Source organism: Pseudophryne corroboree, chromosome 6 (genome assembly GCF_028390025.1).
Source record: "Pseudophryne corroboree isolate aPseCor3 chromosome 6, aPseCor3.hap2, whole genome shotgun sequence".
NCBI lineage: Eukaryota > Metazoa > Chordata > Amphibia > Anura > Myobatrachidae > Pseudophryne > Pseudophryne corroboree.
The window spans coordinates 722,267,769-722,282,146 of record NC_086449.1 but is presented as its reverse complement, the minus strand read 5'-3'; the positions used below and the strand labels follow the sequence as shown (position 1 = coordinate 722,282,146).

General features: G+C 38.3%; 1 protein-coding gene across 3 annotated transcripts in view; it reads left to right on the top strand.

Moving 5' to 3' along the window:
• The window catches only part of EBF1 (EBF transcription factor 1), a 449,014-nt gene that overhangs the window by 4,613 nt on the left and 430,023 nt on the right, over positions 1-14,378 (top strand). For all 3 annotated transcript variants that reach the window (XM_063928403.1, XM_063928404.1, XM_063928402.1), the window contains exon 4: positions 529-584. In XM_063928403.1, coding sequence (XP_063784473.1) covers positions 529-584 — 56 coding nt within the window. The remainder of the gene's footprint in view (positions 1-528; positions 585-14,378) is intronic.

Sequence of the window (14,378 nt, the reverse complement as noted above, 5' to 3'; positions counted from 1 at the left end):
TATGTGGAAGTAGGTTTTATATCTTCCGCATTGAGTGGTCTTGTATTAAATAAATATTTGTGCGATCATTCTATTTTCATATATTCATCCGAGGGACAAAAGTTGTAATAGTAGCAGGATTAATTATGAAATATTAAAATATGCCTCTTGTATCTGTTTAACAAACTACAATTTAAAAAGGTTTTTTTTTGCAAATTATACTGCTTAATATGCTTATATGTTAATTTATGGATGGCAACTTTCGCACTTTCTGATATTATGAAGTCTTTTTCTGATTTCTTTAAAAACGGGTGGTTTATGAAGTATTTGTTCGTGAGTGTGTGTGTGTGTGTGTGTGTGTGTGTGTGTGTGTGTGTGTGTGTGTGTGTGTGTGTATATATATATATATATTATACACACACACACTATGCAGAAAAGCTACTGTATGTGTATATTAGATAGATAGATAGATAGATAGATAGATAGATAGATAGATAGATAGATAGATAGATAGATCTTAAACTAAACGCGTCCCCTTTTATTTTCCAGGCATCAGGACAGAGCAGGATTTTTATGTACGGTTAATAGACTCCATGACCAAACAGGTAAGATTCCACCATAGAGAATAAAACACTGGAATGTAAATAAGAGTATCGCTGTATCACTTGCAGTCTCTTGTAACAATGTTTGGGGTCAGAAAGGTTCTGAAAAAAATTGGAGCTGCCTGCAATTAGCTAAAGCGACTGTATAAATATGCTGATTCGTGTTACAACGCCAATTGAAGTCTGCGATAATTACACTGGAAAACAGAACCTTCCTTTTGTCTTTCTGAGTCTAGGGGGTGATTATATTATAGATCCGTTTGATTTCTTACAAATAGTTTGGAAGGTGATGATTCCATAAGGACTACGAGGGGGCTCTCTGTGCGTAATACTGTAGGGTGGCTCAGTGAGTAAGGGTAAAGGTTGACTGATGACAGATGGGCAGGTCAGGGTGGCAATAGATTGCATGCTGGCTTAAACTGAACTTTTCAATGCAAGAATAGCAGACAAGGATATCATGTATAATTGCTCAGTGATACCCAGCTCATGCTTTTGCGTTACAGAGCAGAGGTTGCTAACCTGTGGCTTTGCAGCTGGTACAGATCCCAGCATACCATGCCGGCTACTAGCCTTGATTAGCAGGACATGCTGGGGCTTGTAGTCCCACGACTGCGGATAACCTATACCTGGCTGGCTGGTACAGTGAGCAACTCTCGTGCTGCTATCAATTATTCATGTGCAAAAGGGACATGCCCTAAAATTCGCAGCTCTGTATTTATATATATATATGCCCAGTGTTATATTCCATGCCTTTCTCTTGCCCGTCGGTGAGAGCAGGCACCCTTCCTAAGTTATCACCACCACTCCCTGCTTTCTGTGACTGTAACCCGGTGCTGTAATGAAAGGGTTAACCCCACCAGATATCATGATTAACCCAATTTTCCCCGGATAGGAACATATTAATCGATGGCAATCACGTTGTAGACCTGTAGTGGTAACAAGGTCCACACACAACGGCAAGGTGTATTTAATACACATAAAAGTACTTTGGATGGTCGAGCCGTGCACAAAGCCCACTGTTTTTTTATAGTTGTGAAAAGTTCTAAGCTGCTTCTGTGGGTACCAGTTTCTAAGACCTGGTGCAGTATAAAAGTGTTTCCTTAAAGCCCAGCATATGCCGGTACAGGGCTGTGCATTTGATGTTTGCGTTGTTATGCATTGTTTTGTTAGTGTGCTAGCCTTTTTTGGAGATTTTTTTCCCTATAAAACACACCAGTCTCATTGTAACCTCCTTCCTTCCTGACAATGTTATGCACTTCACATCGTATTTTTGGACTTTTTCTGCAGACACTCCAGGCATTTCCTTTTAAAGAAAAAAAAATCCTGTAATATTGCATTGCTTTTTTATATCCTGTTATCAACCATAACTGCTGCAATTATATATTCCATATAGATCATTACATAAGGGGAAATGCAGTACAATGTAACACTAGCCTCCACTTTTATAATGGCCTTATGATTCAATAACCACATTATCTCGGTATGGTAAAAATATTTTATATCAAATGTGGCAAAAATGTTTCAGCTATTGAATATAATCTTAAATATAATGAGATGATGCTTGAAAAATGTCTCTTGTATGTTTATACATATATAATTAAACATGGGTTATTGGAGATATTGAATATAATATACTAAAGCAGTTTCCTTCAACAGAAAATACAATATAACACTGAAATCCTTTTACAATCTAAGAATATTACAAAAACATTAAATCGCTTACACTGCTTCGCAATTTTTAATGAATGACATTTTTATACACAGTTGTATCTTCTCATTGCAATTTAATGTAGTGGAGAAAATGTTTTGCTGGTTTTACATTTTCTGTACTTTTCTTTAATCACAGTAGTGATGCCATTGCTTAAGAACATTTTATTATATTAATTGTAAATTCAAACTTTTTGTGTGAACAAATATGGCTGATACCCCCTGGTCTAGTATTCTTATTATTTATCCACCCTCCCCAATATCACTATCTATCTATCTATCTATCTATCTATCTATCTATCTATCTATCTATCTATCTATCTATCTATCTATCTATCTATCTATCTATCTATCTTTATTAAAATATATATATGAAATAGGATTGACTATAAAAAAGGTGCATACTTGCTGAAGCCAGTGTTGATGTTCTGAAATGGAGCAGAAGCTGCTTTGTGTGTGCCCTTTTCTGAAATTAGTCCCACACAGACATGACAGATGTGACTAGAGTGGAATCCTGTGAGAAGCTGCAGCCTCAGATGCGTTTTACATGAACTAGTAACCTGGAAAGTTATCTGTGCAGAAGGCAAAGAAGCTACACTGCACCGGGGTCAGCAGCTGATACTGTATCATTGCTCTGACACTCAAAGTGTGTGTGTGTGTGTGTGTGTGTGTGTGTGTGTGTGTGTGTGTGTGTGTGTGTGTGTGTGTGTGTGTGTGTGTGTGTGTACAGTGTGTATGTGTAAATATAAATTCTAATATTTATTTATATAGCGTCAACATATTGCATTGCACTTTGCAACTGGGAATGCAGTAAGAGAGACCTGCACACAACCTTGCAATCTATTGGGACACAGTAGTTTTGACTATATATATATATATATATATATATATATATATATATATATATTTTACTGATCGTGTTTATTTAATCTCTCACTCTCTCTTTTATTCTGTTATTTTGCCATCCTTTTTATTTTTAATTTTCTTATTTCCCTTTTTTTATTAATTTCTTCCAGTTATGCTGTCTTTCCTTTTAATTTTTCCAAAATTGTGCATAAAGTTTTTTCTCTTACCTCTCATCATCCTCTCTTTCTCTTAAATCCCTTATTCCCATGTTCACTCTTATTTGTCCTTTATCGTTTTCTTTCTAATAACCTTTTTTAATGTTAGCCTCCCATCTCTTTCTTTCTTTCTTTCTTTCTTTCTTTCTTTCTTTCTTTCTTTCTTTCTTTCTTTCTTTCTTTCTTTCTTTCTTTCTTCTCTCTCTCTCTCTCTGAACCTATCTCTCTTATTCTTAATTTCTCAGTCACCTCTTCTTATCTCTTTTCAGCTTTTCTTTCCCTATGGGACTTCTTTACTAACAAGATTTCCCCTTGCCTGACAGACCTGTATTCGCATTCAGTTTGCAATCAGTGTAGAAATCACTATTACTCTTTAATGTAATCTAAATGGACAGGGGTATGTGAGCGCAAATCTGCCAAGTTAGGGCAAAAACTTTTGGTGTTAAGTAAATCATCCCCAAATCATTATAATTCTAACTTTTATGTTCTATTCCAACTCTCCTTAACGTTTAATAATTCTATCTCCTTCTCACCCCCCATTCTGTTTCTTATTCACTCTCTCTTTTTCCTCCCATCCTCCAATTTTATTTTGACAATTATTTCTCTACCCCTGAATTCTTTGTAGTAATTGTCATATTCTGTTTGTGCTACTAATAATGTACTTGTTAGGGCGAGTGTATGCTGTTTGATACATTAATTGTGACTTTAAAGTGAGCATAAGTATTTTCTACAATAACAATGTAAGCTTGCGAGCAGGGCCCACCTACCTCTCGGTCTGACTGTTAGCACAGTAGCACCTAATATTTGCTTTAGTACTGTGGGCCTAATTCAGAGTTGATCGCAGCAGCAAATTTGTTAGCAGTTGGGCAAAACCATGTGCACTGCAGGAGGGGGCAGATATAACATGTGCAGAGAGTTAGATTTGGGTGGGGTGTGTTCAAACTGAAATCTAAATTGCCGTGTAAGAATAAAGCAGCCAGTATTTACCCTGCACAGAAACAAAATAACCCACCCAAATCTAACTCTCTCTGCAAATGTTATATCTACCACACCTGCAGTGCACATGGTTTTGCCCAACTGCTAACAAATTTGCTGCTGTGATCAACTCTGAATTACCCCCTGTATTCCCAATTAAAAGTGCAATGGAACGTGCTAGCACTATATACATACATGTTGATAAATAAATGCTATCAAACACGGAACTTTGAACCATAAAAGTAATTAATAGTTCTAGTATCATTCTAACTTCTATTAAGACACTAGGTTATACGCTATATTCTTTTCCTACATATGTGGGTAGTTTAAGATAGCACAATGTACCAGTGGTAGAGTGCTAATTTTAGAATTAATACAGGATATATTTGTAAACTTTCCTACTAGTAATTCATCATCCAAGAAAACTATTCTGTGTTGTGCTCAATGGATTAATAAGAATTAATTTATGCTCATGGTGACTTACATTTCCTTTTTCAAATATTAGAAATTTAGAAATTTAGAAATTCATCTAAGCTTTTCGCTCATAAATTGAGCAAAATGCTGGTATCCCTGTTGCTGGGAATCCTGAAGTGAAAGCCTTAATAAAGTTACAGAACTTTGAATTAAACCTCAGCAGGATTTGCTGAGCATAGAGATGGCAATTGGCTGACAGCTTTCTATTGGTCTCATCAGCTCACTGCACCCAATGAGAAGTATCCCTTTGAAAAACTGATGTGTAAACTTCCTGCCTAGTGAAAACATGCCTGTTATTTCATAAGAATTCTGTTCTCACAGCTTAAAATAGACAGATTTTGCATATGGCAGTGCCCAGATGGTGGCTGCTATCCTATATGGGACTGCTGTCCACATTTTATACAAGAAAGGCTGCAGATTATTTATAAATGCCAATATGCTCAGTCATAAATTAATAAAATAACAATGTCATGCATTAGTACCATCGAAAGCTAGCCGGGAAGCGGAGAGAGCCACAAACATACATATGCACCAGTAGGGAAAGCCCTGTGCCCTGTCTCATAGTTTAGCCCTTATGTACTAAAGCAATAAGGAAAGGACATTCCTCACTGACATGCCAATGTGTGTGTGTTGACATCCTGTGTGCCCTGACGGAGCGTGTGTGTCTGCTGTTGGCTGGATGTTTATAGTCTGCCATCATGTAAACGTTTATGTGAGGTTTTATTCTGCATTATGACAAATAAATTGTTGCTCTGATCTGAGATGCCATGATCCCTCCGCCTCATCCGTCTATAAATACAATTTTGTGGTCTTCCTCTCTTATAGTGTTTTTATTTTTATAGCAGTTGATTAATAGAAATAATCATGCAAACAAAGCGACAATTTGCATGCATGATCAGGGTCGGTGTTTGGGGAAAATGTATACTCATCACAGTGGAAAATGTGTTGTTTGGAGTCGGGGGGTGAAAACAAAGATGAGGTTTTTGGAGAGGCTGGCTCAGCCAGATGGCCTAATGTATTTCTCAGTCTGGCATCCCAACTGCTCCCTCCTGTATCACATTCTGCCATTTGTTCTGAGATATTTACGCTAGAGCTGCTTCAAATGTGAATGTTTGAACTACCTTAAAAAATGAACATATTAGCAGAGATGCATTTTATTAATCCCATGTTGATATTTCTGATTTTACCCAGTGATTTCCTGACCAAGTCGGCAAGACGCCAGCGCCAAATTACATGCAAACTCAGAATATAGATTTGCGGATTCGTAGTTATTTGGTCCATGGTGAGGGCGGATTGAAAGCACAGGCCAACCATAAACGCTGAATGTTGAACACATTAATGTGGGAATTTTTAAACTTGGATGTATTTTTTTACATTTTTTTATGAAGGGCCCAGACTTCCAAGATAACTTAGCATTACCCTATAAACCACAGATGGAGACCATTAATCCTTAAAATACATACGGATTCCTTCTGATCAAAAATTGTTAAATAGGCGATATTGTGGCAGATGGGTCAGTAATGCTGAATAGCTGTACTGGGTCATTGGGTTCATTCCCAACCAGGGAGCTATGTTCTGCTATGGTCTAAAGAAATACTGTTGGCTTTAATAGATTCTGGATAAATAGGTCTTAGTGTGTGTTGTATGTGTGAAATTAGATTGCAAGTTCCCTGAGCCAGGGGCTGATGAGTTAATAATTGCAAACAATTGCAGATCATTAGAAAATATATTTGAGTACAGTGTATATATTTCTAATTACAGGTTCCCCCTTCTCCCTTTATATATATTTTATTAATCTATTAACAGTTTCTTATGTAGTGCAGCATTTTTCCTTTGCACTTTACAATTGGAACAACAGTAATAGAACAAAACTGGGTATAAACAGACACAGAGGTAGGAAGGTCGGAAGGCCCTGCCCGCAAGCTTACATTCTATAGGGAAATATATATAGTGTAGCCATGCTCATCCTACTGGGATGCGTCATGCTGCATGGCTGTGTATATATATATATATATATATATATATATATATGTATATATATATATATATATTTTATATATATATATATATATATATTTATATACCAAAGTTCATTGGTAGTGAGTTTTACACGCAGCCTACTGTACTTTTTTATTTTTCTTTCTTTTTCTTTCTTTGCTTTGCCATCCTGTGTTTCTATAAACATCAGTAAGCGTTCCTAATCGTAATATAATAGTTGCTATGTAGTAATGAGAACTGTGCTGATTCGCATGTATTTTATTCTGCTCCTAATTTTCAATCTCTTGGGTCCTGTTTTTCACACTCCCTGCAATTCTGTTTTCCAGCGGGTAATTTGATCCTTCATATGTTCTGGAGTGGGATGCGGTGTGATAATGCTGTATGGTTTTATTTTTCCTACAATGGATGATGTCATTCAGTTCTACACTAGGTACAGTATGACATCATCCTATCAGGGTATTGCAGAGCTGTCCTCAGGGGAAACCTGGCTGCAAGAGCTGTGAGCTGAACGCTTTCAAAATAATCTTCGTTATTTAATGTGACTCTAATGAAAACCATTGCAGTTTAGGATTAAAGGTCCATCAAGTTTGCATGGCCTTTCTGTACACCCACAGCCACAGTTTTTAATTGCACACATGCTTGCAGTTATAACTTCTCAACACATTCAATGAGACTTATATCTGCAAAGGGGTTTTAAAGGAACACTATCATGACATACAGTATATGTTTTTCTAATATTTCATTCTTTTAAATATAATGTTTTTGGTCTTTTTTAAATGTATTTAATTGAACTGGAATCACAATGTGTGCAGGTGGACTGCATTTCCTGGGCCTGTCATAGCGGCTAGGTCTCACTTTGTGGTATCTTGTTCTCAGTCTACTGAGGAAGTCTGTTTGGTAGGTCTAGAATATACATTATCCTATCAGCCAATTATTTACAGTACTGTACATCTACCTACAGTATTGGTTAAGTGACATGAGTTTGAGGATGAGCTACGGGCTTTGCAAAAATAGCTTTATTATATATATATATATATATATATATATATAAAAAACTATATATATATATATATATATATATATATATAAAAAAAACTATATATATATATAAATACATATATATATATATATATATAGAGAGAGAGAGAGAGAGAGAGAGAGAGAGAGTTTGTGGGTGTGTCCTTAAAAGTTAGACGCATTTTCATGCATAATCTGAGGTAATATTTACATGTTATTAGGTATATTTGTCAAGTTATAAACTTGTCATCTCTTTGATCTTTTATATACTATGTAATTTTACTGCACGTTTAATCCCATATGTCAGTGGTTCCCAAACTTTACTGAATCACTACACCCTAGAGTGTCAGAAGTTTTTCCATGGCACCCCTCAGCCAAATGTTTCTTATTGAGAAATTTAAAGAAAGAAATATTAAATTAAGTAAATTGTGTTCACATGTCATTCTTAGGTTCAGTTGTGTGGTGAGGGACAGGATTTGCTTCTGTTTGTCCAAATATTTTATGATTGACAGTCACCGGCACTGGTTTTGCCAGTTACATTGACCATAAATAATTTGAATGTGTCCTGGACCACCAATCCAAGGCACCCCTGCAAGTGCCCTGAGGCACCCCAGGGTGCCTAGGCACACAGTTTGAGAACCACTGCCATATGTAAAGCACTGCAGAACCCTTGTGGCCCCTTGTACATAAATAACAATAATAATATCTTACAATTAATCAAGGAATGTAACATTTTAACATGAATATATTTAGGAAGGGTAACAGGTATTAAGGTTTGCATTGAGATAGACACGTGTTATATAAAGGGACGCTATCATCAAAAAGCATAATTTCATATTTATATACAAATATAACTTTAAAGAGAAAAATGTATCTACTTTGTGTGGAAAAAACTATGCACAATGGTCTAAACTTAAAATGTATTATTACGTGAGGTAGCTGCAAAAAAAAAAAAGTTGGCTGTATATTCACTAATTAGCTGAAAAAGGTATCCATAGGCTATGAAACTTGAATAAAGCTAATTGAATAGTAAGGGCTTCACAAGCAAGCAACATGTATTGCACAATTAAATTTGCATGTCTCATTGGAGAACACCCCATGAGTGTCTCTTATTGTATGCAATTACGTGATGAGATATATTTTCCTGTCCTCTTTGTCATCAGTTATATTTCTGTTCTTGGTGAACATGTGGTTCACAAAGACTGCTATATACTGGTCGCATTAAGTCACAGTTTAGTGTGCGACACACTACAATTCTTTTCATGGCACAACAGATGATGAGCAGAAGGCCTCACTTAGGGCATTTATTTACACAGCAACGGCAACATACTCCATCTGAAATTTTATGACAAAATAGATCTGCCAGAGCTATGCCCAGTTTCACATAAGCCCATTTCATAAAATCACAGCCATACTCATTTTATTGCAGAATTGCTCCGTCGTGTGCCATCTAGTGGCACACAAAACACTTGAATTCCCCCCCTAGAGGTGAGGAGCAGCGGTAGCCTTTTATTATGTAAGATAAAGAATAGAAAACAGTGAAACAATAATGAAGCATTTTATGTCATAATTTTTTATCATTTATTTTTCAAACGTGTATTAGATTAAAGTATATGTAAAGAAATAGCATATATTTTTCCATTAAAAAAAACAACTCATAAAGTTCAACAAGGGTTGGATTCATTTTCTATGCTCCTATGTGTCACTCAAGGGAAAGAAAGAAAAACCCACCCATGACATTTTTAAAAAAAGGAATTAAACATCCGCCTGTACGTAAAGAAATGTTAGTGTTCTTTCATCGAACACTGAGGCAGGGAGTCTAGGCCTGAACATATTATAGTCTATAATATATTGAACTGTACATTATAAATATTAAAACAGGCACCTGGACCGATAGACATGTATGAACATGCTGACGTTTATATTTCAGGGATTAACATGTCACCGATTAATTTTTTGCCCCTTGCAAACAAAAAAAAAGTTTCAAATGATGAGGGAATGTTAATTGTAAAAAAAAAATGGAACCTGGTATGATGGCTAGGGGTAATTAGCTTGGTAGAGAGGTGAATTCGTGCAGTGTCTAGGTGTTCAAACAGGATCCAACACCGCTTTTCATCTAAATCAACGTAACATGTACTTTTAGCATTAAATCAGGAAACAACACAAGTGGACAGAAAATAACAAACGCCTAGCCCCCATTCAAAACCATGCTTTGTAAGTTATTGCCCCTTTAAAAAAACATCCGAGTTCTGCCGACATCCCACACCTCTGGTGAACCCGGACTCCATTACAATCTGCCGCAAGTCTCAGTCCTGCTCTGACAGGGTATAGTCACAGGGTCTGGCCTGCTGACATGTAAGCTCTTCAGCCTACTCACATTCAGGCTCTCCGGCATGGCTTATTCTCAACAATGCGTAGCTTAGTCCTTGAGTTTAGCGGTCTCCTCTAGGATTAAACGCAGGCCTCCTGGCCCTCAGCAGCTCCCATGGATACTGAGTTCTGACTGGTTTCCACAGTCCCACTTGGACTGGACATACAGGCCCCAGCCTGTAACACCTACTTTTTCTCCCATGTGTGGGCGGATCCCTCCATCCATACTCTGAACATGTGTCAGTAATGCAATTTGCCTTCACACTGCCCACTGGTCAAGATATCTCTATTAGAAAATACATAAAATTATATTATTAAAGATAGTATACTCTACTTGTGTTTGTGTGGGAGCTTTGAATGCAAATTTCCATGTAATTCTTGAAAACTCACATGCTATAACTGGAGAAAAATCATTTTAAACAAAGGTCAAACAGTGATATTGATACAATGTATTTAATTTAACCTTGAAGGGGCTGCCTGTTTTTGGACATTACCAATTTTGCACACCCTCTTCACTTTCAATAGTGTCTTCTGCCTACCCTGTAGTGCAACAGTGGGGTCATAAAAGGATAAGCGTTCACCCAGTGGTGAAACTGCCACTGGTGCAGGGCTTGTGGCTGCTATGGGGACCAGAGGTGAGAGAAGCCTACTACAAAACCCCATTCCCCCAAAAGCATCCTATTCTGCTATGAAAAGTACAGAGTGAAATCCTCACCTAGTTGGCGCATGCACCAGACTGTGCATATTACAGGAGTTCCCTCTCTGCCACTCTCAGAACAAATCAGGTGGCTACAGAAGGCTGCACAGAGGAATTCCAGGGCCCTTACTTAAATTTTGCTATGGTGCCTGGAAACAGGGAGATCTGTCGAGCTTGGTACTGGGGGACATGGCCCTACCATATTGTGAATATCAGAACTTGGCTACACAGTCTTCAGGGAATAGTTTATGGTGTTGTCCCCGGACTGGCTGGGGATGGGTGCTTAGTACCCGCTCCTCCTCCCTCTCTGCACCGCTGTCTTTTCTACATTCCATCCCCCTATATGAAACAAAGGCCCTCATTTATCAAGCCTTGCAGAGTGATAAATTTCACGGTGATAAAGTACCAACCAATCAGCTCCTAACTTCCATGTCACTGGCTGTTTTTGAAAAATTACAGGAGCTGGTTGGCTGGTACTTTATCACCATGCTATTTATCACTCTCCAAGGCTTGATAAATCTGGGCCAATCTTGACTCCTCAGGAGCTGACTGCTAGTTGCTCCTACCCATACTGTTGCAGCATTTGTTATGAACATTAGCCCAGGCAAGTTTAAATTTGGCCCACGTTCTGCATCCAATGTGGAGAATAATGTTTCCATAGTTTGCTACAGTAAATCTACATTTTTCTTATATAATGTAGATTTCAACACTTGGCTATGACACATAAATGCCATTTCCAAAAGATTTTCTGCAGTGTTAGATTTTGCAGTGTACAGTTTTTATACCCTGCCTTAGTTACAAAATACTTTGCTGATAATATACTTTTTATTAACTCATGTTTTAGTGGTTTTCTGGTACTTTGTTGTTGCGTGAGCGACACTCCGGCTGGATAGAGGGAGGTCTCTCTAGGGAGAGTCTAAAAGAGAGGCTAGATTACTGAGATATAGACGCATCATTGATAGCTTTGAAGATCTGAGATATGTAAAGTCTATTCTGGCAGATATGGCCATAATGGTTTGCAAAATGTCTTTCTGGAGATTCAACTATTTTATGGCTGGAAATGCAGAGATTGAGATATGACAGAGTAATACGCTGTGAGTACAGTTAGATGCAGAGAGGCCGATGTTATCATGTGCAGAAAATTCAGTTTGATGGGGAACAAAAACACATTAAAGAGGAAAAGGTCTCTCATTAGTCGTAGCAGGGCTTATGTCATTCTAAGACGGGCTGCAGTTATTGAGGCATAGATTATAACAAATGTACAATTGCATTTTACATAGTCTTGTCTGCGGCACAGATCAGTGCAGTGAAGTGAGCCATCATTGCATATCGTTACTATTCTATGACAGAGGTTGAGAACGCGATTGCGATTCGGTCAACTTCCACTGTTTCCTTAAGGTAGTTACACACTGGGTGACGTCCACTAGTTAGCAATTACCGATATTTTGCTGATTGCTAATTAGAGGAGATCGCCAGTGCATACACACTGAACGATATCAATGTACGATATTGTTCAGTGACTTTATCCTCCTCACTCCCCAAACATGCAGCTCAAAGATATAGTTGACATTGAGCTGCATGTTCGGTAGATCATGGATGAATGAGAACAACCCAGCAGGTGTGCGCATCGGTCATCCATACACACTAGACCAGGGGTTCTCAAACTCGGTCCTCAGGACCCCACACAGTGCATGTTTTGCAGGTAACCCAGCAGGTGCACAGGTGTATTAATTACTCACAGACACATTTTAAAAGGTCCACAGGTGGAGCTAATTATTTCACTTTTGATTCTGTGAGGAGACTTGCAAAACATGCACTGTGTGGGGTCCTGAGGACCGAGTTTGAGAACCTGTGCACTAGACAATATGAACGATAGATCATTTAAAAAAAAAAGATTGTTATCGTTCATATCTTCTAGTGTGTCGCCCAGTGTGTACGGGGCTTTAGGATTCATACTATACCCATTATTATCTGCTGTGCAATTATCCAGCAGTACGTTGCATTGTGCCACTGTAAACTGCTGTGTGATAAATACCCTAACCCATAGGTTCTCAAACTCGGTTCTCAGGACCCCACACAGTGCATGTTTTGCAGGTCTCCTCACAGAATTGCAAGTGAAATAATTAGCTGCACCTGTAGGCCTTTTACAATGCGTCAGTGAGTAATTAATACATCTGTGCACCTGCTGGGTTACCTGCAAAACATGCACTGTGTGGGGTCCTGAGGACCGAGTTTGAGAACCTCTGCCCTGACCCATACCTCCCAACATGACCCTCTCCAGGAGGGACACAATGCTCTGCTCCTGGACTTTCCTCTTAATTTATGATTGCCATCACCTGTGCTGAAACACCTTTCTTATCCATTAACCTGTTCAACATAGGTGCAGACAATCATAAATTAAGAGGGAAGTCCAGAAGCAGAGCATTCTGTCCCTCCTGGAGAGGGTCATGTTGGGAGGTATGCGTATACCACCTTGAAATGTTCATGGACGCTACAGATATACTTTACATTTCATTTTATACCACTTTGTTGAAAATTCTATTAATATGCACAAATTGAGTAGTATATACAGTAAATCTTCAGTATTTTTTTAGTGGCATTTATGTATAAAGCATAGGTATATTCTATTGCACATTCCAATTGTTACATTGTTATTCCATTTGCTTTTTATAAAATCTTAGACTTATTTTCACATTTAATGTAAATGAAGGACAGCAAGAAGTAATAGGTGTGTTTTGAAGTGCTGTAAACACTTATCCCTCTTATATCTATAAGAATGACATCAAGACAGGAATAACAACACAAAGGAAGCAGCTACATATCTTATATATATAAAAAGATTTCTAGTTATTTTAAAGAGAACCTGTCAGTTGGGAGTAAAATAATTGTTTTGCATTATGTATGTTAAAAAAAAATCACAGTGCTATTATTATATGACCTTTGCATTAGAGACAGCTCTACAAATAATCTGATTTAGCTGCCGACCCGAGTCCTATACAGTGTCAGATACCCTTTTCCACTGGTGCAATAACCCGGGTCTACCTCGGTCGCGGCTAAGTGGAAATGGGTCTTTGAAAGATAATTCCATTTTCAAACTGCAAAAAATAACCCAGGTTATTGCATACAGACGCCAGGAGAAATAACCCAGGTCCGGCGACCCGGTATTTCAACCTGGGTAGCGACCAGGGTTGAGCTTGGCGTCAACCCTGGTCACTGTGCAGTGTGAATGGGTAACCCTGGTTGATGTCACCCGGGACCCGTTCACACTATAGGAAAGCCGGCCCACGGAGATGATCTCTTCTCCAAGCGTCAACCCGGGGCACGGGACCGCTGACCCGGCAATAAGCCTGGTACAGCTGCGCAGTGTGAAAGGGGCCAATGTTGGGTCGTACTGTGTTGGACCCGTGTACAAGGTACTGGATGGGACCCGGCTTTAGCGGTATGAAAGAGCTATTACTCAGGTCCAGTGACCTGGGAATCTGACCCGGGTAGCGCGCA